The sequence below is a fragment of the Mesoplodon mirus genome (assembly GCF_964341445.2).
Source record: "Mesoplodon mirus genome assembly, chromosome: 12".
Taxonomy (NCBI): domain Eukaryota; kingdom Metazoa; phylum Chordata; class Mammalia; order Artiodactyla; family Ziphiidae; genus Mesoplodon; species Mesoplodon mirus.
This window is the reverse complement of record NC_138988.1, coordinates 67,074,003-67,101,125: the sequence shown is the minus strand read 5'-3', so window position 1 is coordinate 67,101,125 and position 27,123 is coordinate 67,074,003. Positions and strand designations below refer to the sequence as shown.

At 56.3% G+C, this 27,123-nt stretch overlaps 1 protein-coding gene across 4 annotated transcripts in view; it reads left to right on the top strand.

The window, feature by feature from the left end:
* GRM4 (glutamate metabotropic receptor 4) overlaps nt 1-27,123 on the top strand; it is a gene marked incomplete at both ends in the record, with an annotated part of 106,509 nt that overhangs the window by 60,042 nt on the left and 19,344 nt on the right. For 2 of the 4 annotated variants that reach the window (XM_082638743.1, XM_082638740.1), the window contains 5 exons: nt 5,259-5,394; nt 8,321-8,475; nt 10,617-10,757; nt 25,640-25,840; nt 26,032-26,168. In XM_082638743.1, coding sequence (XP_082494869.1) covers nt 5,259-5,394; nt 8,321-8,475; nt 10,617-10,757; nt 25,640-25,840; nt 26,032-26,168 — 770 coding nt within the window. Of the gene's footprint in view, nt 1-5,258; nt 5,395-8,320; nt 8,476-10,616; nt 10,758-25,639; nt 25,889-26,031; nt 26,169-27,123 lie in introns of all 4 variants that reach the window. The other 2 variants (XM_082638741.1, XM_082638742.1) reach the window with 2 other exon arrangements.

The window sequence follows — 27,123 nt, the reverse complement described above, 5'->3', positions numbered from 1 at the left end:
TTCAAGTCAGGGCAGGTGCCTGGAGCCTGGGGGAGGCGCAGGGTTCCAGTGCCAGGGAGGGCTGGCCAGGAAAGAGCCTGTCCTCGGGGGGAGGTAGGATTTCGGGAGCCAGATGGCCGGTAGGAGGAGGGCAGCCCCAGGTGGGCTCCCCATGTGCTTCCCCTCCAGTGTCCTGTGGATTCCACCGGGCCGGGAGTGGCCGAGTGACCCCGTGTCACGGATGCACAAAGAGGCTCAGGGCAGCGCACACAGGGACTGAATGCCTTCACTGTCACTCGTGTCTGAAAGTTTGGTCTGGCCTGGGTTCTGGGGTCCACATTTACCAAGCATTTACATCTTTACATCTTGTATTTGCTTCTGATTTTTTTTTTCAAGAAATAAAATGGGGATTGTCTGGAAGCCCTTTCACGGAGCCCTCAGTCTTGTTCCATCCCTGCCTCCCTTGAGGTACCCACGACTCTGAAGGGGATGGGTTCCCTTCTTGTCCCCGTTTAGTCATTCAACAAGCATTTATGGAGCACCTAATGTGTGCCAGGCACTGGGATATCGCAGTGCATACAGTAGAACAAATCTGCCTTCATGCAGCTTTTGCTCATATATATGTGTGTGTCCATATAGAATAAATCTTATTAATATGGCTTTTAATTTCTACATTAATGGGACAGATTGTGCTGCACTTTGCTTTATCACCCAACTTTATGTTTTCAGGGTTTTGTCGTGCTGATACATGAGAGCTGTTTTATGAATCTTAGCTACATAATATTCCATTGTGCAAACACACCACAGATTAACCATTCTTCTGTTGTAAAATATTTAAGTAGTTTCCATTTTTTTGCTGTTTCGAACAGCGCCACAGTGACCGTCTTTGGGCACGTTCCCTTGCACCCGTGTGTGACTTCCTCTGGGAAGGATGTGGAGGGGGACACGCTGGCTTGTAGGATTCTAGACCCCCTGGGGCAGTCTGCCCTCAGTCTCCTTGTTCCCAGAGCACTTGGGCCAGGAGCTCTCCAAGGTCCCTACTGCCCCCAGGCACTCAGAGGCTCCTGGCAAGTGCTTGTGGCTTCCTGCCCCTGGCCCTGCACAGAGGCACTGGCTGGGCGGATGGTGGAGCTTGCAGCTGACATGTGGCAACTGGTGCTGGACAGGGGGCTGGGGCTGTGGGTGGGGTGAGGGGTTTGCCAAGAGTGACCCAGGAAGGCCTAGGGGAGCCACGGGGAACCCCAGACTCCTTCATGCCCCCCTTCTATTTTTTTATTTTATTTTATTTTTTTATTTTTTGCGGTATGCAGGCCTCTCACTGTTGTGGCCTCTCCCGTTGCGGAGCACAGGCTCCGGACGCGCAGGCCCAGCGGCCATGGCTCACTGGCCTAGCTGCTCCGCAGCATGTGGGATCTTCCCGGTCCGGGGCACGAACCCGTGTTCCCTGCATCAGCAGGCGGACTCTCAACCACTGCACCACCAGGGAAGCCCTGCCCCCCTTCTTATAATCCTGTTCCTGGAGCCTGGGACAGGTGGAGTGTTCCAGCTTCTGTGCAGAGATAGGACATGGGCTCGTTCCTTGCTGCTTGGGTTTAATTTGATTACATTTGCTCTCAGTATGGACTCATGGATTTTTTTTTTTTTTATCCAAAGAGAGAGTCCGTGTGGTAAAGGAGGAGGGGTGCAGAGAAGTGCCCCCGCCCTGGTGGAGAGGTTTGAAGAGGGCGTCCCAGGGGAGTGCTAGTCATGGTCCCCACAGTGATGGGGCTGCAGAGGCAGGGGCTGGACATGGGAGGGCTGGCGGGCTTGGCATGAGACTTGGGATCTTCCCAGGGGTGGGGAGGGGCTGCAGGAGATGGGGGTTAACAGAGACCCAGCGACTGGGGCCTTCCCTTTCTCTGCCGGAGGGAGGCTCTGGACACAGACCTGGATTACAGGCCCACTGACCGGCCATGTGACCTCCGTCAGGCTACTTAGCACCTCCGAGCCTCAGTTTCCACATCTGTAAGATGGGGCCATTAGCCCCTGCCCCAGGTTGTGTGAGGATTCACTGAGTGCCAGCCATGCCGTGGGTGCTTAGTAAATGCTGTCCCTCTTGGGCCACTCCAGTCCTCTCTGGCTGTGGCATGGGGTCAGGAGGGCCGTGGAGACACTTGGTTTCTCACTGTGGGGCCAATGACACCAGTGGTACTTAGCCCAGGGTAAGCCCTGTGCCCAACCATATTTATGGGTCCCGGGTGGTCCCTGACTCCACGTGACCAGTCGTGACACATTGGACTGGGCGAAGGGGTGGTCTCGGGAGCCAGACAGCCTGCATTCAAACCCCACTCTGTGCCTGACTGTGTGACCTTGGGGAAGCCACTTAACCTCTCTGCATTTCTGCCTCCTCATCTCTAAATTGGAGCTATGCTGATGATACTGACCTCAGATGAGTGAATCCATGCAAAATGTGCAGAATAATATTCAAAGGCATTAGGTACTTTATAAACGTTCACTGGTATTGAGCTCTGCATAAACCCCCAAACTCCCCTCCAGTCCCCACCCTTGTGGTTGTAAGAATATCGCATCCCGCTCAGACCAGCTCTCATCTCGAGTACCTTGTGACTCGCTCACATTTGAGCTGACCGAGCTGTGGTCACCTAATTCTTCTTTCACCAGCAAAACGAAGCCTGCAAGATATACCCTGGCGTGTCAGGTGGGGCCATCCTATGGAACTTCTTAGGGGAGCATTGCCCAGAAATATGACTTAATCTAAAAGTTTCTCCCTCCTTGAGAACAATTAACTCCTATTCTATGCCTGCCTCCCCTCTGCCCCTTGGCCCCTCCTCCCTCCTGGAGCCAGGTGGCACTTCCTAACCCCTCAGCCAGCCTCCTCCTTTTGTCCATCTGTCTCCCCAGATGGGGGGCGGGAAATGTAGCAATTGGCCCAATTTCTAACTGGAAAGGAACCATATGGAGGGTTTACCTGGGAGCTGAGTGTCTGCCCGGCCGCTGTTAGGGCAGAGCCAGCGCTGTGGGCAGCAGACTGGCTCCCAGGGCTCTCCCTCTGTGAGCCGGGACCAGAGGGTCCCCGTCCTGCCCCCAGACCCTCCCTCCTTCTCTCCTTCTCTCCCTCCCCCATGAGCCCCTGGTAGACCTGCTTTTCTCCTGTGCTTGGGGCTTCTTTGGGTGTCTTAGGAGGTCTTGAGGAGCACGGAAGTGGCAGAAGGTAAGGGAGGTGGGTGCTGGTCAGGGCAGAGGGCAGGGGGCCGTGGCTGCCTTGCCTGTTGCAGAGACCCAGGGGGTCTACTTTCCTGGCAATGTGAGAATGTGTCTGTGTCGTGTGGCTCCAGGCCTTGCAGGTGCCTGGCACAGAGCAGCCCCCATTCTAGTGTGAGTACGTTGTTCTCCCAGAATGCCCCACCCCCCGGCTGCTTGCGCCTCCTCCTGCTAAGACTCAGCTCAGGGTCACCGCCCTTGGGCAGCCTTCCCTGGTTGCCACCTACGCCCAGGAGTAGAGGGCCCTTCTTGGGTGGAGCTGGGTGCTGGCACCTTTCCCCGGGGGGCAGGTGGGTGTGTTACATCTCCCTGTGCTGGGACCCCCTTGCAGCCAGTCCTCCATGCAGAGGTGCGTGGAGTCTGCGCAGAAGGCTCAGGTGACCCCGGCCTGGACTGAGAAGCCATTCAAAGGCTCGGGGGTGCCCAGGGGTGACAGCCAGGTGCCCAGCCAAGGTGGATAGTTTGGCTGGGCCCTAAAGGGCTCCTGTGTGAGGTGGAGTTGGGCTGAGACCCTTGAGTGGGACCCAGAGGAAGGTACTGGTCTCAGATAAAGGATCTGCTTTCATCAAGAGTAATCCCTCATGTTTTTCCATCAGCTGAGCCCTGACTCTGCCACCTGGGGTCCTGGGGGGGTCTTACTCCCTGGAGGCCCCCCATTCTGTACCTCAGTAGGGCAGGGAATTGTGTGGCTTTGGGTAAACCACTTCTCTTTTCTGAGCCTCGGTTTCCTCATCTGTTAAATGCAGTTGATAGAAACAGTGGTCCACAGTGCTTTTGTAGCAGGAGATATGGGGAAATTGAAATACACGCATGATACCTGTCCCCCGCCAGCACTAGAGAGACACGTCTGAGGCTGGGGACTGGCTGGGTCAAGTGGAAAGTGCTCCCAGGGTTTCTGTAAGCCACATGGCCTGGCTGTGAATTCCGGGGTGTGTTGACTACATCCTGGCTCCTGCAGACTTGGGGGCTGGGCTTCTTGCAGAGGCATGAGCTTGAGAGGCAGGTAGGCCCTGGGTCCCCTCCCCCAGGACCCAGCCAGGTAGGTGGTGGCCCAGAGAAGAAGGAGTGACAGGAGGGCCCCTAAAGACCTTCTGACCCCAATCAGAGCTCTTCCAGTCCCTCCACCCAAAGCACTCAGGTTAGAATGACCTTCGGAGGCTCTCCTGAGCTCCCTGCTGGGAATCTGATCACAAAAAGATGGGCGGGGCCTTGAGTATCAAGGCACCCTGCCAGGCCAGGGTGGGAGCTGGAGAGACTTAAACACTGAGTGGCCTGTGGGTTCCTGGAAGGGAATCTGGGAAGACCTGGATGAGGACTGTAGCTGGGTTTGCAGCATTGCTGCCCAGGATGTGTGGGCACGAGTCAGCAGCCGTGCGCACTGCTCTTACCAAGGGGCCTGTTGATGAGCATGGGGCCCGGGGACAAGAGCCCTGGTTGGTGTGTGCGGATGTGGGTGCCAGAGGCACTAATGGCCCAGGGTGGGCAATTTGCTCTTGTTCTCAGATTTACTCCTCCAAAAAGCGTTATGAGGGGGTTACATTGAAAAGAACCAATGTTTACTGAGCACTTACTATGTGCCAGATATTATTGTATTTATATGCATGAACACACTTAGCTTTATAACAACTCTATGAAATAGGTAGTATCATTTTGTAGATGATGTATTTGAGGCACAGAGAGGTTCAGTAACCAGCCCGAGATCACGCAGTGGTAAGTAGCAGAGCTGAGATTTGAACCCAGGCAGTCTAGCTTTAAGCACAATGCTGCATTGCCTCTTGCTAACAACCTATTTTATTTATGAAAACTGAGGCACAGAGAACCTAAGTGACATGTCCAGGTCACCAAGCTTGTGAGTTGTGGAGCCGAAATTCCCACTGTGGCTATTCTGACTGCACAGCCCGTGCCCAGAGATGGGGACCTGGGAGCTAAGAGTCAGGCTACAGGGCCGTGAGCAGCCCCCAGGAGTGTGGGTTGGGGGAGAGACTCTGTCTGCCCCAGGCTGACTGGTGCCGTTCTTGCAGGGGGTGTGTGCATTGCCCAGTCAGTCAAGATACCACGGGAACCCAAGCCTGGGGAGTTCGACAAGATCATCCGGCGCCTCCTGGAGACCTCGAACGCCAGGGCAGTCATCATCTTTGCCAATGAGGATGATATCAGGTGAGGGCAGGTGGGGCTTGGGGCAGGGCTTGGGAGCTGGGGATCCCTGCTGGAGACCTTCCTAGGCAAGCCTGACCCACCCTGGGGTCCAGAGAGATGAGGTGGGCCAGTGAGTGGGTGGTGGGGAGACCCTTCTGGCTGGGGCACAGGCTACTGCTAATGTGCTCCCCTTCCCCTCGCTGGTTCCTGCATCCATTCTACCAATTGGGGATGGTAAGCAGGTACTTTTACAGAGGGGCTAAGGCCATGGGCTTGGGGTCAGAGAACCTAGGCTCCTCGCCTGCTCTCCTTCCTACTAGCTGTGTGACCTCAGGCAAGTTTCTCAACCTCTCAGGGCTTTTATTCTGCTTTAAAAAAAAAAAGAGAAGCTAATTATGCTTGCTTGATGATGTTGCTTGAGTATTGAATGCAGGAATGTGCATAAGGGGCTTAGAGCAGAGGCTGGCAAGGTTGGCCACCTCTCAGCCCCTCCCTCCTTTCTTTGGTGAGCTCAGAGTAGTGGGAGGAGGCCTGGGCTGAGGTTTTAGTCCTGATTTGGGCACACACTCACTGTGGGCAGTATTGTCCCCTCCCTGGTCCTCAGTCTCCACATCTGTAGATTGGGGGCAGGTGGACTCCGGGTGCCAGAACCATGCAGCACAGAAACCCTGGACCACCCCACCTCTCTGCACATCTGCCCCTGGGTCCTGACTCGCAGGTCAGAAACGCAGGTGCCCTTAAAAGATGACCCCTGAGCACCCCTCCTAACCCACTTCCCTTCTTCCTGCCTTTTCTCTCACTACTACCCCTCTGAGACTGTATGTTAGGGCCAAGAGGGGCCGGCCTCCTTGATTCCTTAGTCTCAGTGGGAGACACAGCCCCTGCTCAGAGTCTGACTGGAAGAGGAGATGCGGTTCTCCCCAGGCCTCCTCCCTCAGATAGTTGGCCTGAGCTGTCAGAGCCCGCTGTGCCCTCCGGTCGACCTGCCCGCCTGCCTAGCCCAGCCTGCCCGGTCCGCCCCCTGTGCATCCCCCTCCCCATTGCTAACCAGCATCTTCTCTGGGTCGCATTCTTTCCAGCACTCTTTCCCACTTGTGAAGACCCCATCCTGGACTCCTGAGTTTCAGCAAAACAGATATCCCCCCAGGAGACATTGTCGGATCCCTGGAGGGGTGGAAGGGGGGAGTTCGGAAAGGTCATTAAGGCCTCAAAAGCCACAAGGACCAGCTCTAGTAGGTGTTTCTCAGGCCTCGAAGGACCAGGGCGTGGGAGTCCTCAGGATCCATCTGGCAGCTCCAAGCTGAAAACAGAGGCTGCTCCTGACCCCCTCAAAGCTTTCAGGTCCCCTAAATTCCTATTGCCACAGGTCCGCTGGCAACAGGGGCAGGAGGGGCTCCTTCTGAGCTCTTTCCCTCCCTGCGGTCACCAGTCGCTGCCCCCCTGCCCCCACTCCCACCCCAGAGCCCAGCACTGCTTGGGTCCCACTGCGCCCTGGGACGCACCCCACTCCAGGCCTCCCGTGTGACTCTGATGGACCCACACGGGGGGAGGGGAAGATGAAGGGGCCACGTGTCCCAGAGAAGAGGCCCCTGGGAGAGAGGGGAAAGGGCCTGAGACTGACTCCCTGAGAAGCTGCGGGGGGTGGGGTGGTGTGAGGGAGTGGGGGCGCATTTCTGGAAATCCACAGGCGTTTCAGAAGCAAACAGAAGTAAAAATAAACCCAGGTGACTTTACAGAGATGGAGTCTTGGCAGCTCTGGTCATCTCTGGCTGGCCGGATGCAGGCGGGTATTAATAGGCTGTGGTGTGGGTTCTGAGGGCAGCCTCACCTACAATTACTGGGCCTTGCCTGGGCTGCGGCAGCTTTGGGGGTCTGGGAATGTCCATCAGGAGACGATGGAGGAGGGCAGGTGTGGGCCCCGGGGCTGGGAAACATGTCTCTCCCTGGCAGCCCCAGGCGGTCCTGCCCCAGCTGGCCACCTCCTGCACAGGCGCAGCAGCCACCCCAAGCCTCGGAGTCTGTCCTGGCCTTGTCCATGGGAAGGGCCTGGACAGTTTCTAGTATCCTGGCCTCTCGCTGTGTGATCTTGAGCAAGTTGCTTGCTCCAGTCTCTCCCCGTGGAAGGAGGTGCATTGGGAGAATTCTGCCCAGTCCTTCCTATTTTTCTCCTCCTAGATGTCTCTGAGGGGCCACTTAGTTCAAGCATCCGTTAAGCACTGGCTGAAAGCCTCCTGTGGGCTGGGCCCTGTGCTGGGCTCCAGGGCCCCTGACTTGACTAGGACCACTGTCACTGTGGGCCTGGGGAGGGGTGAGGCCCTGGCTGCCTACACCCTTTCATCCATCCAGGAGGGTGTGGGGAGCAGCTCTTTGAAGCACCTGGACTTTTGGCACAGAAGGAGGTGGCATGCAGAGGGGGAAGGGTGTAGTGGGGGGGGGTGTGAGAGAGAGAGAGACAGTGGATATAAATGTGAGAAAGGGCCAAGGGATGTAGGTCTGGGCTTAGGACCAGGGCGGCATGTACCTGAGAGGACAGAGCCTGGGCAGATGTGGTTCTGGGGACCTGAGTCAGACGCGGGGCAGGTCCAAACTGAGGGAAACAGCTGTGGTCTTTGCAGGGACTGAGGTAGCCCCAGGGGACAGGAGTGGGTCTGGGAGACAGACAGGGGCTAGGGGTGCCGTATGGGTGAGAGGGGAAGCTGTGGGCCTACGGGCAGGCGTGGGCCAGGGCAGCAGGGAACTGTGGGCCTGTGGGTACGACACGGGTGCTGGGGCGGCTATGGGCCCTGGACTCATGCGGGTCAGGATGGGGGATCCAGGCACAGGCTGGGAGGGGGACAGGTGTGGGCCTCGGGGAAGGGGGTCAGCCAAGGGCAGGTGTGGCCAGGGTGGCGGCAGCCGCGTGGGCAGACACGGCTGGGTTGGGCTGGGCTGGTGCGTGTTCCCACAGGCGTGTGCTGGAGGCGGCCCGGAAGGCCAACCAGACCGGCCACTTCTTCTGGATGGGCTCGGACAGCTGGGGCTCCAAGATCGCCCCTGTGCTGCACCTGGAGGAGGTGGCCGAGGGTGCCGTCACTATCCTCCCCAAGAGGATGTCCGTGCGAGGTAGGCCCGGCAGCCCGGACGGCACGCCCGCTGCCCTCACTTGGCACCATCCACCACCGCTGTCAGTGTCACCCCGATGGTTCCTTCTTAGCGTCGCCCCGTGCCCTTCCTCTCCTGCTCCTCATCTCCCTGCATCCTGTCTTTCCTCTTCCTTGGCTCACAGCGTCTTTGTGCTCGGGTTCTGGGATAGGAAGCCTTTCTGGCCACACTTAACCCAGCAGGATTCAAATCCAGATTCAGGACCTTTCTTCCTTCCGTCTCAGATATTTGTGGGTGTGGGAGATGGTGGCAAGTAGAGGAGGCTCATTTATCAAGGGCTCTCCTTCATCCCTATATCCTCTCATCCCTCCTCCCATCTGGGATAGAAGAGGTGAGATCCCTGCCCCGCCTGGAGTGCATCTTCTGCCAGAATGGGGCCGGGCACTGCCAGCAAGCTACAAGAAGAGGGTGCCATGCCAGGGGGCAGGGCCCTCCCTGCAGAGCCCGCCTGGGTCTGGCGGGCCCTGGGTGTGGGGGCAGGGGTTGCGCCTGCCCTGCCTGGCATCCCTTCCTCTTGGGGCAGAACCCAGTCACCCTGGGCAGGAACAGATTGCTCTGGCCAGAACCTTGCTGTGTGTGAGGCGTGAAGTTCCTATTAATGGCTCAGTTTGGCAGGGACCTCACTGTCCTCCCCATGGGGGAGGCAGGCTCCCAGGGCCTTCTCCCCTGCTCTTGCTCTGGTCAATAGAATCCAGCATGGATGGAGGTGGAGAGGCCTGCAGACATCTGCTTCCACCAAACTTTCCAAGAGACCGAGGCCTGAGCAGGGAAGGGATGTGGGTCACACCGCCGTGTCCTCTACTCACCCTGAGGCAGAGGGAGCATAGGCCGCAGAAGTTTCCACACCTCCCCTCTCAGCCTCAAGCCATAATAAACACAAAATAACAATAACTATGGCTCTTGGTACCCGCAAACGCCAGGCCCCTTACAGACATCTCATTCAGTCTTCCCTGCAACCCCAAAAGAAACTTTTATCCACATTTAGTGGGTGAATACATTTAAGGATCAGAGAGATTTAGTGACATGTAGTGGCAGTAAGTGACACATACTTGCTATTAAGTGGCAGAACTGGGATCTGAACCCTGGACTTGCCAGACAAATCCCTTTTACCTCTGGGACATTAGAGGAGCCTTTAGAGCAGTGGTTCTCACCTGGGGGTGATTTTGATCCCCAAGGGCCGTTTGGTAACGTTTGGAGACATTTTCGGTTGTCACGATTAGGGAATGATGCTTCTGGCATCTAGTGGGTAGAGGCCGGAGATGTTGCTCAATATCCTGAAATGTACAGGACAGCCCCCTGCCGCTCCAGCCCCCCACCCCAGCAAAGAATGATCGGGCCTAGTGTCAATGGGTCAAGGTTGAGAAACTCTGCTCTAAGGCCAGTCCCCCACCAGTGCCAGCACCTCCCTGACAGCTCCAACAGTCAGACAACTGTGCCCATGACACGGAATGATCATGATATTTATAGAGGGGGCACTGGTAGGAGAGAGAAGGGGATATTCACTCACCAGCCTGCCTACCCTGGGATGGGGTTTTCTAGGTTTACAGCACAGTGGGTAAGCCCTTAGGAGCATTTGGAGAAGGAGGCTGCCTCTGTCAGTGATGGGGATGTTCTGGACTTGAAGGAGGAAGATCCAGCTCCCCATCTTATCTGTGTGACCTGGGTCATTCCCTACAATCTCTGGTCCGGTCTCCTCTTCAGAACTAGAATGCTCAGGTGCTCCCAGTATTGGGTGCCTGCCCCCCACCAGCCTCTCTGCTCTAATCTCAGGGCCCCCAGGTGACTCCTTCTCAAAGAGGCCCCATATTACCATTTTGGTGGTTAAGAAGCAGCGGAAACACCCTCAGCCTGTACTTCTTCCATAAAGGAAGCAGTTGTAAGATTACACAGGCTCTCCCTGGAATTTAATACAGCTCTTTTCATTGTGAAGGAAATGAAATGGTCCACATTTTGTTTTTTCCGGCTGGGCCCTGGATCAGAGGATGTGCTCTTCCCTTCCGCCTCCCTCTGCCTGGGCCACGTGAAAGCTGCGGGAAGCGGGAAGGGGAGGGGGCGGGTGGGGAAGGGAGGCGCGAGGTCCTGACATCCTGGCTCCCTGTCAGGCTTCGACCGCTACTTCTCCAGCCGCACGCTGGACAACAACCGGCGCAACATCTGGTTTGCTGAGTTCTGGGAGGACAACTTCCATTGCAAGTTGAGCCGCCACGCGCTCAAGAAAGGCAGCCATGTCAAGAAGTGCACCAGTGAGCACGCGCGTGGGGCGGGGCCAGGGTGGGCCCTGAGGGGGTGGGGCTATGGGGGAGAAGGCTGAGAGTGTCAGGTTGGGTGGGTGGTGGCTGCGGGACACTGCCGCAGGGGTAGCAGTGTCCAGGGGCCCAGGCGGTGCTGCCTGGGGGTGGAGTTGGGGGCCAGAAGGGGCGGAGCCCTAAGGTGGGGGGGCCAGAAGGGGCGGGGTCAGGACTGACTCAAGGTCTGACACCAGGGCCTTAACGGTGGGTGGGCTTAGGGTAGCTGAAACCTCGGTGATCTCTCAGACCATCAGCCGTAGGACGCTGCTGAGTAGGGGAAGGGGCTCCTGGGTCTGGGCAGAGGTGCCGTCTGGCTGCTCACCTTGGGCTTCATCTGGACGCCCCTATGGCAAGCCCAGAGAACTGACTGACCCCAGCTGCCCTGTGAATCCTAACGCTCACCGGTCTGAGCACTTTACAGAAACCATCTCTAACCCCTCCAGGTTCCCACAGTCACTCAACAGACACCAGTTTGACTCCCACTCCCTGGCCCTTTTTTAAGCACCATGGATATAGCAGTGAATGAAAGAGCCAAAAAGCTCTTGGAATTTTTATTTTAATGGGGAGACAGACAATAAACGAGATATGTAAGTAAACTATAGACTATGTCAGAAGGAAAAAGTGCAGTAGCAACAAAATAGATAAGAAAGAGGATGGCTTCCCTTCAAGGTAACATTTCAGCAGAGTCCTGAAAAGGACAGGGAATGAGCCATGGGAGGATGGGACGATGGGTCTATTTTATAGATTGGAAAACAGAGGCTCAGAGAAGGTAAGTAAAGGGACCTGAGTTCCCGCAGATGAAAGGTGGTGGAGCAGGATACGGACCCAGGTCTGAGTTCTAGGCCCTCAGACCCCTACGGTAGCCACCTTGGCACGTTCACCTTTGATACAGTTGGATGTGGGTCCTTGTGCACTCTTTGCCTGGGTAGCTCTGCAGCAGGACCTGGCGTCAGGGACATTGGGAGGGCTCTGTGTACCCCTCAACCGTGAGTGGTGGCCATGCAAGGATGATGAACTCCCTCTTATAGTCTCCTGGGCTGATGCGTGCAGCTTGGGCAGAGGGCCAGATGAGCAAGGGCCACTGGATCAGCCGCAGGGACATGCTGCATGGAATCACTGGCAGTTGGGGGCTGGGGGGTTGGTCCACTAGGGCCAGGGGAGGAGGGAGCATGGTGAGGTGGGTGGGCCGGTGGGGAGCATGCTGACCTCTGGTGGCCAGGGCAATCGTGGCTACTTAGGACTGTGGGTGTCCCTTGGGGACGGAGGCAAACTCCTGTGGGTGTAGGCAGCAGTGTGTGTACACCCTTGTCTGCGTGACTGTATGTGACTGTGTATGCACATGAGTGTCTAAAAGAGAAGGTATATATGTGCATGTCTGTCTTACGAAGGGGCGACGTTCTTGGGTGAGCTAATAACCATAAACACCACTCTTTACTATGCATTTACTATGTTCCAGACATTTTGACAACATCATCTCATTTCACCCTCACAACAAGTCTAGGGACTCTTATGACCCCCATATTATGGAGGCTATGGAGGGTCAGAGAGGTCAAGCAACTTGCCCAAGGCTGCACAGCAAAGGTCTTTATGAGGCAGTAATCACAACAAAGGTGTAAGAAGTACAAACATGCCTGGGCATGGGAGGCTGGGCCCTCATGGGTAGGAGCATCCTGTTTACTTCTCTCTTCCTGGCATAATTATTAAGAGCATCCCCTTTTATTCTCAAAAGTGCCCAAGTGGGGATAGAAGACTGTATCTTCACCCTGATTATAGGTCACGAGACCTAGCTTGGAGATGGGGATGGGTGAGACTGAAAGTGGGGGCAACATGGATAAGGGGGCGTCTTGGCCCCTGTGTCTGGCTCACCAAGGGAGAGGGGCTTTCTGGAGTCTCCTCTTGGTCTGGGAGGGGCAGGCAGGGAGAAGGCCTTGGTCAGTCCCTGTAAGCTCTTTGCAGACTCCCAGTCCTCATCAGGACTCCCCAGCTGCTGGTGAACTGGCGTGGCGGGCACCTCTCTAGGTGCCCTCAGGGAGGTGTGTGGGCTGTCAGAGCAGGTGGGGAAGGAGGGCTTGATCAGGATTCAGGGGAGTGTAGAGTCTCACTGGGAACCTGAGGCCATCTGTACCCTGTCAGGACCTTAGCTTTCTCATCTGAGAAATGAGATTGGTGGTGAGCCAGCCCGGAGGGTGTCTGGGGATGCAGGTGAGAAAGCTGATTGGAGGCACTTGGTGAACTGTAAGAGGGTGGTGCTCAAGCCTGGCTGTGCATCAGAATCACCTAGAACTTTTAGAGCTCTACTAGGGCCCCACCCCCAGACCCACTAAGCAGACCCTCAGGGGTGGGTGGTTTTTCAAGCTCTCCCAGTGGATTTTATGTGTATTTAGGGCTGGGAACCTCGGGCAAGAGCAGCTTTGTTTGCATCGAATCACCTGGGGATCTTTTCAAATGCCGACCGATGCCTGGCTCCCAGCCCCAGACATTCTGATGTAATTGGCCCTGGGTACCACCTGGGCATCAGGATTTTTAAAAGGTGCCCCTGTGGTTTACTGTGCGGCCAAATATGGGAACCACTGCCTCAGAAGGAGAGGTGGGTGATAGAAGGGGTGACGGTGTGCACCCCAGGCAATGGGGAAGGCGTGAGCAAAGCATCAGAGCCTGGAATGAGCTTGGGGTGTGTGTCCCAGGGAGGGGTGGAAGGACAGCATATTCCACCTGATCTGGATCCTTCTCGCTGCATCTGAAGCCCCAGCAGAGGCTGGTAAGTGTCCTTGGGTGGCCCCACATCAGGCACAGTGAGCCTGTCCATCTCTGGGTGAGGTGAGGGGTGGGGGAGCTGTTGGGAATGTTTGTGGGACCTCAGACCCACCCTGGGTGAGGGGGAGGCAGCTCTGGCTTCTCATGGCCCCACCCAGGTTTGAGCTGAGCTTGTCCCTTAGGCCAGGAGGGCTGGGGTGACACCCATGGAGTACGGGCTGTGGACCAGGCACCTGTCAACGTGTCAGGGTCTGGGTCCGACTCTGCCTCCTCCCTACTGTGTGACCTTGGACATGTTATTTAACCTCTCTGAGTCTCAGAGAAGGCAGGGAAGTCACCACCCATCTCAATAGGTTGTTGGGAGGATTGGTGATGTGTTTGAAGAGTATGAAGAAGCTGGCTGAAAAAGGATGTGTATGGGGCTTCCCTGGTGGCGCAGTGGTTGAGAGTCCGCCTGCCGGATGCAGGGGACATGGGTTCGTGCCCTGGACCGGGAAGATCCCACATGCCGCGGAGCAGCTAGGCCAGTGAGCCATGGCCGCTGGGCCTGCGCGTCCGGAGCCTGTGCTCCGCGACGGGAGAGGCCGCGGCAGTGAGAGGCCCACGTACCACCAAAAAAAAAAAAAAAAAAAAAAAGGATGTGTATAATCAGCGCTGATAAAATGGTGGTTGTTGTTGATAGAGAGGGAGGGGGAGAGGTGGGATTTACCTGCAACTGGGTAATTTAACAGTTCAGGTCTGCCGTAAGGATTCTGTCGGTTGTAGGATCCCTGATGGGGAGGACACCATCCTGAGGGTGGGTGGTATAGGCTGTCACAAGTATTGCATCCATTTTGCAGAAGAGGACGCTGAGGTGACTGGTGAACATCGCAGTGCTAGAGAATTGGCAGAGCTGGATTCATACCCAGGCAGCCCGGCTCTCCAGCTGGTGCCCCACCTGCCTCTCCCACTTCCTTTCCTCCCACGTCCCCAGCCACCGTCTCGCTTGCCCTCAGCTAGCCCTGTATTCTCCACCTGCCTCACTCTGTCTCCCGAGCCTAGCTTCACGCTCACTTCTTCCAGGCTGCCTGCCCATCCACAATGGGTGGGCCCACTCTGGTCCCCTCAGTGCTAACAGTTTCAATAGCCAGCCTCTGCCTGTCTCAGTCCCTCAGGCCCTGCCCAGGATCTCAGCATGAGCGATGCCATTACTGTGTTCCCCTGCCCTTTGCTCTGCCAAGTCCATGCCTTCCCTCCCCAGGGCAACAGACGGGCCTGATGACCTTCTCAGAGGGTGGGAAGGACCATCTCATGCTGGGGTCTTACACTTGGAAAGATCCGATCCATCCTTCAAGGCTGTGTTAAGTTGAATTCCCCTCAGGAATTCCCTGGTGGTCTGGTGGTTAGGACTCCGCACTTTCACCGCCAAGAGCTGGGGTTCGATCCCTGATTGGGGAGCTAGGATCCCACAAGCCTTGCAGCGCGGCCAAGAAAAAAAAAGTTGAATTCTCCTCAAGACAAGGAATTGAGAGCCAGTCGTTTTTTTGGGAGAGAATCCCAGGAAACATTGGTAGGGGAGGGAAGGCAGACATAAAGGGTGTGATACCAAGCAGGTTACCACTGTGAACAGCTGGAGCTTTACTCCCCCGGGGGCTCTGGAGACGGAAAGGAGCACGCCTGGCAGTTATCCCACTGGAGGTGTGAGGGAGCTGGGGTGTGTGTACACCAACTCCCGTCAATCATTGCTGGCTGTTCCCAGAGGGTGTTAATTCTTCAGTGCCTCCACATGCCAAATGGCTGGCAAAGAGGGCTTCTGTGGCCAGAGAGTCTCAGAAGAGTGGCAGACCCTGGCAGTTGGAGACTGGACTGGTGTGTCTCAAAGCGGCAAGTGGTCGTGGGCACCCATTCTTTCTCAAATACACAACTGTGAGAGTCCCCCTGAACTGAGTGTGAATCCTAGTGCTGCCACTTCCTAGCCGTGCGACCTGGGGCAGGTCACTTCTTGAGGCCTCAGTTTCCTCATCTGTAAAATGGGGATCATACCACCCACTTCCATTTCCCAGAGCCCTGTCCCTAGCAGAGCTGCCTCTCATGGTTTCCCAGAGAAGGAGTGGAGGTGATCTGCTGGAAGCACTAGAAGATGGCCTGCGGGCTGCTCCACACCTGAGCGAGATAGGGGTCACGGAGCAGGGCGTCTCTGCAGCTGTCAAGGCCTGCGGGAGGGCAGTGCCCACCTCCCACCTCCTCTCCTGGCCCCCTCCCCAGGAGCCCGCAGAGCAGGGCTTGGGAATTAAAGCTGTAAACAAGGCAGATGGGGCATCCGTCTTTTTGACAGGACTGCCAGCCAGTTGATGGCTGAGTGGAGGAAGCCCTGGTTTACGAGGAGATAGGAGAAATTTACTGCCCGCTGCTCCTAGGGGATGGGAGTTCTGAGAGGGAGGGTGGCTGCATGGCAGCTGGGGATGTGTGGGGAGATGCTGATCACCCAGCCTGTGCCAACAGCAATAACAATAATAACAGCTGATATTTATATAGCATTTATTACATGTCAAGCTCTGTTTTAGTGTTTTGCATTTGCTTTTCACAGCAACCCATTTTACAGATGAAAAAACTGAGGCACAGAGAAGTTAAAGACTTTCCCAAGGTCATACAGGTAGTAAATGGCAGAGCTGGGATTTGAACTTTGGCCATCTGGCTCCAGGGATGTCCTGCCTCGGGCCAGCTGATGTCCCAGCCCCAGGGCCCTCTGGCTATTCCAGCCTGGCTTTGTGGCTCTTTTCACTTCCACATTCCTAAAGGAACCTGGGGAAAGGAAGGAAGACCCACATTTGGGATTACCTACTATGCGCCAGGTTGTGCCACTCATTAGAGGAACTCACGTTTGCCCAAGCCGTCAGCCACCTGGTGGCCACAGGGGTCCTGAGCCCTTCCCCTCAGTGCTGTTTCTTACTTGTTCAGCTGGCGTTTACTCAGAGGCTGACTGTGTCCCCAGCCCTGTGCTGGGCTCTGTGAAGGGGACAGACCTGCCCTGGGGGGCTCCCCCTGCAGGTGGGAGATGATATGGCCTTGGAGACAAGGTGGTACGTGATGGTGTGGTCCCGGTAGTCAGAGCTGAGGGCCTCCAGAGAGCTTAATCATGAGACCAGAGAGGACAGATCCAGGAGGCCTACTTGAGAGTTCTGGGAGACTAGGGATGTTGCACCTTTAAATCAGGAGGTCAGAAGTCCTCACTGGGAAGGTGAATGGGAAAGAGCATGCCAGGCAGAGGGCACAGCGTGTGCAAAGGCCCTGAGGTAGGCTCAGGCCTGGCAGGTCTGGGGAGCAGTGAGGAGACCCATGTGGTTGGAGCAGAGAGATCAACAGGTAGGAGATGAGGTCCTAGAGGTGGGGCGGGGTGGCACAGGTCTGTGGGCCTTGTCGGCAATTTGTAAGGATTTAGTCTTTTAATGCCAAATGAGACAAGGCCATGGCAGGGTTTGAAAAAGGGTTAACGTGATCAGATTTATGTTATAATGGGCTCACTCTGCCTGCCTCCTGGAGCAGAGATGGGGGTGAGGGCAGAGCTGGAGGTCAGTTAGGGGCCGGGGCTGTAGTCCAAGTGGGAGGTGATGGGAACTTGGAGCAGGTGGTGGCCATGGAGATGGTGAGAAGGAGTCTGATTCTTTATCAGTTTTGCAGTGTGGCCTCAGAGGTTGCTAAAGGATTTGAGGTGAGAGAGATGACAGAAAATCAAGGATGACTCTGAGGTTCTTGGTGGTGCACTGAGATGGGGGGGGTGGAGGGTCAGGCTTAGCCACGTGGAGATTCCTGGGAGAGGTGGGTGCAAAACCCAGACTGGGGTTGGTCAGGAGAAAAATGGAGGAGAGCAACTGATGACAGTGAGTAAGGACAACCCTTCTGAGAAGTTTTGTTGTAAACAGGGAGAGAGGGATGCTAGCTGGGGGAAAAGTGGGGTCAAGAAAGGGTTTCTGTTTAAATGGAAGAAATGAAAACATATTTCTATGTTGACAGCAAAGATCCAGTAGAGGAAAATCTAGATGCTCCTGGAAGGAAAAGGAGCATGGCTGGGTGATGAGGGAGAAGGGGCATCCACATGGGGGGTTGGCTGTGACTTCGGCCCCGCGAGCTGCCTCCCCTTCACCCCTGGCCCCAGTCTGACCCAGTCTGGGAGAGCTAAGCCCAGGCCCCTGGGCTGGGCAGAACCAGTGAGGGGTAGAGAACGGCCTTCCCTGGGAGCTGGCCTGTGCAGGTGCCGAGTGTGGCTTCTGCTGCAGGTATCACTCTTCTCTAATGGTCCCGGGAGCCGACCTCATTACAGACAAGGGGATCGAGGTTAAGAGATGCTAAGCAACTTGGCAGGCCAGTGAGAGGCTGAATGGGGGGGAGGGTGGCGTGTCAAGCTGCTCCCATCTGGCCGGACGTCCACGTCCTGTTTCTTGAATTAGGGTCTGTAGACATCTGGGGATACGTTCTTGAGGTCAGACTCTCAGGGACCTAGGAGTTCCATGACGATTCTTGAACTTGGCATTTTCATTCGACGGCCTTCCGAAAGCGGTCTTTACAGATTGCAAAGACAACTTCTCTGCTCCTGTGATCATTTGCAGTTGGAAGTAGCTGTCACTGCCAGGGCTTCAGCCTCTGATGTCAGTATTCTCATCCTGGGGCCATATTCATCCTAGGATCATCCTGGGACAGAATTGTTTTCCTTCAAAAGGGGCCTGAGGCTGGCTCAAGTTTGGGGAGCCCTGGGCTGTACCCCCACTGAGAGCCAGAAAGAGAGCACCTGGAAGAGTCAGGAGCCACCCCCCCTGCCCCCGCTGCTGGGCAAGACCCTTCACCTCCCCGCCCCTGAGGGGGTGACCATTACGGGCCCCCACCCCTAACCCCCCAAGACACTGGGGCTGGCTCAGGGTTCCCCAGGACGGGAGTTGGCGGAACAGATTTAGGGGTTGGGGGACCTGGCTGAGTTGTTTAGAGGTGCCCTACCCGGAAAGCAGGTGGCTTGATGGAGGTTGAAAGTTCAAGGGGAGGGGCTGGCAGACACCGTGGTGTGAATGGGGCTGAAGAACAAGGGTGCGACTCCAGACAAGGATGGGGAACCTGCTCTGTGACTTCTGGGGATGCTGGGGTGTTGGAGCCTGGCCTCCGGAGCAGGACTCAGGGACCCTCAGAAAGACCTGTGTGTTCCAGGGAGGTGATGAGGAGAATGGCTCAACCACAGGCAGAGTCAGGAAAGAGGGGGACTGGCTAGGAAGCACAGGTGGCAGCTTCCTCCCCCATCTGAGTGTCAGTGGGTGAGCTGACCTGGGCCCCTGCCCATGAGGTGGGCACCCCACGTTCATCTTTTGGGGGTCTGGGAAGACCCAGCACGTGCCGGGCTGCAGACAGGATGGGGGTGCAGCCCAGGGCTGGGGTGGAGGCCTCCGGGGGTGGGGAGTTATCCGCCGGGAAGTGTTAGGGAGGAGAGGAAAACGGAGGCTTAGAGAGCACTATGTGTAAGGCATGATGCTGTGTGTTTTACGGCTGCGCCTCCTTGAATCCTCTCAGTGGCCCCTCAAGGTAAGTATTATTACCCTGGATTTACATCTGGGGGATGTAAATTTTACTTCACCAGGGTCATATGGCTGGTCCAGGGCAGAACCACACACTAGACAGCTCTCCCTTGGGGGGGCATCTTAGGACCCTCTTATCCTGCTCCCTGGAAGTTTGCACAAGGGATGAAAACCGGTGTGTATGTTTGCGCATTTGTATGTAGGTGCAAGTTTATATGTGTGTAGATGTGTGTGGTATGTCCACACACCTACGCCGATTACACGTGTGGACTTGAACCTGTGGGTGTGGTGCCCCAGGTCCCCTCGGCACTCCCCAGCCCTGCTTTGCCAATGGAGTTAATGCCCCCGGGAGCAGTCTGCAGCCTGAGACTGGTGGGAGCGGGGCTATTTATCCCCTCAGATGGGACAGCCCTGAGGCATAGGCTACACAGTTTTCTAGAGCCCCCCACAGGGTTGAGCCTCACACCGGGCGTTAGTGTCTTCCCATCCCTTCCCATCTCCGCCTCACTTCCTCAGCCCCAATTTGTGCTTCCAGCCATCACCTCCCAGATGAAACGCTTGCACTCACATCCTTGTCAGCACCTGCTTGTGGGGCTTCTCAGCTGACGGTGAATCTGAATGACCACATGCTTGTAGGAGCGTCATGCTAATTGTGTAGCTGTGTATTGGGTTGGCCAAAAAGTTTGTTTGGGTTTTCGTAAGATGTTACAAAAACCCAAACGAGGGACTTCCCTGATGGGCCAGTGGTTAAGACTTCGCCTTCCAGTGCAGGGAGTGTAGGTTCGATCCCTGGTCGGGGAGCTAAGATCCCACCTGCCTCGCGCCAAAAAACCAAAACATAAAAACAGAAGCAATGTTGTAACAAATTCAATAAAGACTTTAAAAATGGTCCACATCAAAAAAAAAAATCTTAAAAAAAGCCCAAACGAACTTTTGGTCAACCCAATATATAGAGTACGTGTCTATATGGACACTTATGTTTCTACATGTTTGAACATAGATGTGTGTATAGGGATGTATATAAATGCATGCAGGTTTGTGTGTTGCTACTTTATATGTGTAGATGTGAAAATATGGGAGGGTATATGTGGCTGATTTTGTATACCTTTATGTGAGGGAGTGTGTGTGTGTGTACACATGAGCCTAGAACTCAGGAGGATTGCTGCTGGGTGGGGTGAGTAGTTGTGGAGAGGTGAGCAGGGAGACAGGGAGGAGCTCTGATTATTTCAACCTTGAAAACTCATTTCAATTACAATTTACAACCTGCAGACAAAGGCTGCAGTCGCCGTAGTAACCACAGCTGCAGGGGGGGTTTTGAGGAGAAGATCCTCTCCCGGATGTCCGGGGCTGGCTGTCATCTGTGGCCGAGCCAAACACTTCTCTGGCTCACTGTGCCTCAGGACACAATTAGGACATCTTCAAACTGTTGCTGTTGTCATTGTTGCCATGTGTCTGGAACTTATCTCCCCTAGGAGCTCTTGGAAATGTGTGTCTTGTTTCCTGCCAGAACTGTGGTTCCCCTGTCTGGGCCTGGGGGTCCCAACCACCCATGAAAGGGGATTCTCTGACCCCCCGCTTCCCTCCATGGCCATCTGCCTCCTCCAGCCCTGGAGACAGGGATCCTTAGCTCCTGGTTAGGCCTGGCCAGACAACTGGGGCAAGGCCTGAGCCCCAGAGAAGGGGGAAGGCAGGTCGGGGCTGGATGGAGGGAGAAGAAGGAGGCAGACAGTTCAGGGTGGTGGAAATTCTTTGGGAGCCAGAGAGATCCAGGTTCAAATCCCAGCCACTCACCAGCCAGGCCAATCCCCAGGTGGGTAGGAACACCTGCTGGGGGCCAGGATTCCCTCAAGACTCTGGGTACCATACTCGACCACCTGCAAATCTCAGTTACCTCCTCTGTGACCGGGGCCAGTCTGGCCTACGTCCCAGAGGCTCGGGGAAGAGGAAGCACCAGCCATGCTGCAGAGTTATTTGCTGAAGAGTCGAAGGTGTGCAGAGAGCTGCACTGGTTATGGGCACAGCTTCCAACGTTCAGGACAGCATGTCTTGACCTTGTTTGACTTGTGTTTGTGATCCCTTCCCCCTCCCCCAAAGGGAGCACACTTAGGCTCTGTCATTGTTGCTTCCTGTGGGGCTCAGGGGAAGTGCCCTTGGAGTGTGAGGGGTGTGTGTGTGTGTGTGTGTAGGGGGTCACACTCAAGGCCCGCCGCTTCCTTTCAAATTAAGGCCCTTTGCAGGGCACCTCACTGCCCTGTTATCTCATTTGTAATTGGGGGCAGACTTGAGACGAAAGTCAAGGACGTGAAAGTGTGTCGGGAAATCTCTAGAAGTCCATGGCTGGCACCATGACAACTCTGGGGTGGAGATCCCAAAGGGTCAGTGCTCAAGGGCCACTGACAGCCCACAGGACCTCAAAGCCCTTCCCACGGGAGCCTCCCCAGGCAGAGGTGGGCTCCCCTGGTGAGGACCTCCTGTGGGGTCATCTCTATTCCAGTGCCGGTGCAGGTGGCTTCGTGACCCCAGTGAGAGCACGTGGTCCTGGACCTGAGTGGTCCAGGGATGGATGCTTCAGCTGGACCACTGAGGAGGGACCCCTGGGAAGATAGGGAGAGGAGGGGGCTGAGGGCGTCTCAGCCAGGGTCCCTTGGCCTGGTGTGTCCTTGGCCTTGGGATAGAGCTGCTGCTTCTCTGCAGTGGCTGCAGCCTCCCCCTCCGTCCTGGTTAATAATTCAGTCTCTCATCCATATGAAATGAGGGCATGATGGGAACTTTGGGAGCATGGAGCAGTGGGATACAGAGGGCAAGACCTGGGGGCTGGGGGTGATGGTGGGGTCTGGGTCTGAGGCCTTCCATGCAACCCTGCCCCAGGCCCCTCTGTCACCCTTTGGGGACAGGATTGTCCCTTGCGCTTCTCTCCTGGCTCTCAGAAGCTGTGATCAGAAGCCCTGAACAAGAGGGCAGGCTAGGGCTTCCCTGGTGGCGCAGTGGTTGAGAGTCTGCCTGCTGATGTAGGGGACACGGGTTCATGCCCCGGTCCGGGAAGATCCCACATGCCGCGGAGTGGCTGGGGCCGTGAGCCATGGCCACTGAGCCTGCACGTCCGGAGCCTGTGCTCTGCAACGGGAGAGGCCACGGCGGTGAGAGGCCCGCGTACCGCAAAAAAAAAAAAAAAAAAAAAAGAGGGCAGGCTGCTGAGGCTGGAGAACTTGCCTCTCCTGTCCATCCATTTCTGTTTGTGCCGTGGCCTAGAGAAAGCTTTGCCTGTTAGCAAAGCTCTGCTGTCCCAGGAGCTCCGAGGCAGGCAGGGCTTAGAACTCTTTGTACCCTTGTGTTTAACAAACTTCTGCAGCACCTGGCAAGCATCAGGCCCCTCTTTATGACCCGTTGTGAATATAAACCGATTTATCCTCATAGGGACCCTATCCCGACCTACGAGGTAAGTACCATCATTATCCTCATTTTGCAGATGAGGAAACTGAAGCCCGATAGATGAGGTGGCAGGTCCAAGGTCACAGCTAGAGTACATGGTAGAGCTGGGGTTTCAGCCCAGACAGTCTTGAGTGAGTGAAGTGTAGTGGGTAGCCAGGGGCTTAGCTGAGCCCTGGGAGAGCCAGGTGAGCTCCCTTGAAGACTACCCTGTCTCCAGCCCCAAGGCCACGCCGTAAAAGCTGTGGGCTCTCTCTGGACCCAGCAGTGCCCCCAGAGCCAACTGGGCATCTGCCCCTAAACTGTCCAGTCTGTGTACTGGGGACCTCTGATCTCTGACCCTGAGGTTGGGGTACTGGAGTCAGTTTCTGACCTTGGTCACAGAGTCTTGGTGGCCAAGACAGGTATATGAGATGTGCCATCAGCTCCGTGGGAGCCCGGGGCAGCAGGGCACAGTGACCATGCATTGGCTAAAAATAGAGGAATCGGGCTTCCCTGGTGGTGCAGTGGTTGAGAGCCCACCTGCCAATGCAGGGGACATGGGTTCGTGCCCTGGTCCGGGAAGATCCCACGTGCCGCGGAGCTGCTGGGCCCGTGAGCCGTGGCCGCTGAGCCTGAGTGTCCGGAGCCTGTGCTCCGCAACGGGAGAGGCCACAACAGTGAGAGGCCCGTGTACCGCAAAAATAAATAAATAAATAAATAAATAAAAATAGAGGAATCTAGGGGGTGATCTGTGGGTCCCTGGGGCCTCAACCTGACCCCCCACATGACAGACATGGGAGACCCAGGCCTGTGGCCCATAGGGTGGGACACAGGTGAAGCCACTCACCCTGCTGGCCGCTGGGGAATTACTTCTGTAAGGTGCAGCACTGGCCCTCTAGCAGGGAGGCATGGGTGTGTGTGTGTGTGTATGTGTGTGTGTATGTGTGTGTGTGTGTGTGTGTATAAATTTCATTGTCCTGGCCTTGAGGGAGGAGGCTGCAGGCCATGCTGTATGCAGGGGCTGTGGGAGGGGAAGCTGGGGTTCCCTAGCGCTCTCCCTTCCCATCCTCCGGCCCCTGTGTCCTCACCTCAGAGCCCCTGCCCCATCCCCCCACCCTTTCCTGCCCTCCCCCTGCAGTCAGGCTCTTACAATCTCTCAGGTGTAGTGTGGTGCACAGGCTGGAACTGGAGCACCTGGCAAATCCAGCTCTTTGTGGTCCTGGAATGCCATTGAGCTTTTCTGTGCCTCAGTTTTTCCATCTCTATAATGGGGATAGTTACTCACCTCATAGCACTGTTCTGAGTATTCAATGACTTAATATACATAAAGAGCTTAGAAGAGTGCCCGACACAGAGTGGATGCTCCATAAAAGTTAGCAGTCCTTGGGACTTCCCTGGTGGTGCAGTGGTTAAGAATCCACCTGCCTTGGGGCTTCCCTGGTGGCGCAGTGGTTGAGAGTCTGCCTGCCGATGCAGGAGACACGGGTTTGTGCCCCGGTCTGGGAAGATCCCACATGCCACAGAGCGGCTAGGCCCGTGAGCCATGGCCGCTGAGCCTGCGCGTCCGGAGCCTGTGCTCTGCAACGGGAGAGGCCACAAGAGTGAGAGGCCCGCGTACCGCAAAAAAAAAGAATCCAATGCAGGGGACGTGTGTTCGATCCCTGGTCTGGGAAGATCCCACATGCTGTGGAGCAACTAAGCCCGTGTGCCACAACTACTAAGCCTGTGAGCCACAACTACTGAGACTGCGTGCCACAACTACTGAAGCCCATGTGCCCTAGAGCCCACGTGCCACAACTGCTGAGCCCACACACCACAACTATTGAAGCCCGCGCGCTCTAGGGCCCGCCTGCTGCAACTACTGAGCCCACATGCTGCAACTACCAAAGCCCACGTGCGTAGAGCCCGTGCTCTGCAGCAAGAGAAGCCACCACAGTGAGAAGCCTGTGCACCGCCAGGAAGAGTAGCCCCTGCTCGCCACAACTAGAGAAAGCCCATGTGTAGCCACGAAGACCCAGTGCAGCCAAAAATAAATTAAAAATAATAAAAAAAAATAAACAGGAGCAAGTTAAAAAAAAAAAAGAAGTTAGCAGTCCTTATTCTTCATCATCATTATTACCCAGGGCCCAGGCCAGGAGCTCCTTCTCCTCCAGAAAGCCCTCCTGGCCTGCTCTGGCCCCGGGACCTCTGTAGCCCACCTTAGAAACCCTCTATTCTGACCACTTAAATATAATAACAATGTGGCTTAGTCAGCTACTCTGTGCCACGTGTTTTCTGTTATCTCATCTCATTTAAGCCTCACAGCACTTCTGTGAGGCAGGATGATGATCTTTTTACCAAAAGGACATCGAGACCTCAGGCAGCCAAAGAGTTTGCACAGGGCCCAGAGCAGAGGGGTTGGGTGTGCCCAGAGCCCAGGGGGTGAGGATGGGAGGTCACAGTGCCCTGGGGAGCCACTGCTGTTTGCAGTGAGAAGTGGGTGAGTGAGGTGGGTTCCCCATTTTGCAAAGCTCACTCACCGTGGCTAATGGCGGGGTGTCACTGGCATGGGGGAGGAGTGGATGGGGGTGATGGTGCCTTCTGGTGTCTGGGGCACCTGGAAGTCATTGAGGGCATCTGGTGTCCTGAATCTTGAGGGACCTGTGGCACGTCTCTCCCCCTCTCTGGGCCTCAGTTTCCCCACCCGTACCCTGTGCTGGGGCTACCCATGGGAGAGCTGCTGTAGGGCACCACTGCCCTCATCGACAGTCACAGCTCCTGCCTGTGTGAGGGCCAGCTGCTCCCGTGTTTGGTCCAAGCCAGGCTGGGGGAGGGCAGGCAAGCACCACGGCCACAGGGAGACCCGCAGGCTCACTGCCCTCCAAGGGTGATGGGGACAAGGGAGCCTGCCCTGGCTGTTCTGGGGCCTCGGGGCACAGGGTCCAGCGGTACAGTAGTGAGAGCAGCAGACCTTCAGGACCATCCCCCGGGCCCTCCACAAGACCATCTCCTGGGGTGATGGAACGAGCACTGGGCCAGGGGCCCGGAGACCTAGGTGTGCCCAGGTGGGCTCTCGGGGCCCCAGGGGGCTGCTGTGGTTCCCACCATACACCTGTGAGGATGGTGGGCCTCATGGGCGCCCCCACTCTGAATATGTCGTTGCAGGCCGCGAGCGCATTGGGCAGGACTCGGCGTACGAGCAGGAGGGGAAGGTGCAGTTTGTGATTGACGCCGTGTACGCCATGGGCCACGCGCTGCACGCCATGCACCGTGACCTGTGTCCGGGCCGCGTGGGGCTCTGCCCACGCATGGACCCTGTGGACGGCACCCAGCTGCTCAAGTACATCCGCAGCGTCAATTTCTCAGGTGGGGGCACCACCCAACCCTGGGGAGGGGGTCCTGGGGCTCCATGGGGTGGGAGTGCACGGGGGTCTCTTCAGATGCTTCCAAGGGGTTCCATACAGAGGTGTCTCTGCCCTGGGCTCACGATCCTTCCTGACTCTGGGTGAAGGCTCAGCAAAGAAGCTGAGTGTGTGACCCCCCACGGGCCCCCGCAGGCATCGCGGGGAACCCTGTGACCTTCAATGAGAATGGAGACGCACCTGGGCGCTATGACATCTACCAGTACCAGCTGCACAACGGCTCTGCCGAGTACAAGGTCATTGGCTCCTGGACTGACCACTTGCACCTCAGAGTAAGCACCTGGCGGGAGGGCAGGGAGGGGTCCCGGGGGGCTAGGCGGCGGAGAGAGGCCACCCCAACCCCGGGAGGGGAGGCCAAGGGGGAGGCAGCCGCCGACTAGCCCTGCCCCCCCGAGTTTGCTGCTGCCAAGTTGGGGCTTCCTTCCATGCCCACCCTAGACCTCAGAGGGCCCTGAGCCCCCCAACCCTGAAGCAGAAGAACAGGGTGGCTGGGCTTCTGCTGCTCTTCCTGCCCCTGCCCTTTCCCTTGGCCTGGGGTCTTCTTGCCTGCTGCCCCTTCGCAGGGCAAGAACTCTGGATAGATGAAGTCACGCTGGAGTTCAGGGGCTCAAAGTTTTGGGGGGGTTCGGTGGGGAGAGAGGTGAGGAAGGGGAGGGCTGCATCTGGACAGAGGAGGATGACGTCTTAAGGCAAAGAGCACAGGCTGCTGTTCTCTAAGCATGAACTCTCCTAAGAGCCACTTGTTTAGAGCTGATGCTTTGAATACGGCTCCCAAGTGTAGTCAGGCTCCCTTTGCCCAGTGCCTGGAGCTCTATGGGGCTCTGGCTTACTTTCCAGAACTTTGTGACACATTCAGTAGGGTGTGCCAGCTTCTATCGCCTCTTAGCTTGCAGCAGTTGTGTCTTCAGAGACATGTAACAGTGACTAGCACTCATTTAGAGCAAGATGCAAAGAAACGCTAACCTGTGGGCACACATTAGTGGTCCTTTGATTGAATCTTTATTCGTTGTTCTCTTCTGAACCCAAGTCCCTGTGCCGCCTGGAGGAGGCCCAGTGGGCTGAGCCATAGCACATTTCTTCTTGAGGGTGCACAGGAGTCACCTGCGGGGTCTTGTTAAAACTCAGATTCTGTGTCAGTGGGTCTGGGGTGGACCAAAATTTTCCATTTCCAACAAGCTCCTGGGTGATGCTGATGTGGCCGGTCTGGGGACCACTTTGAATAGCAAG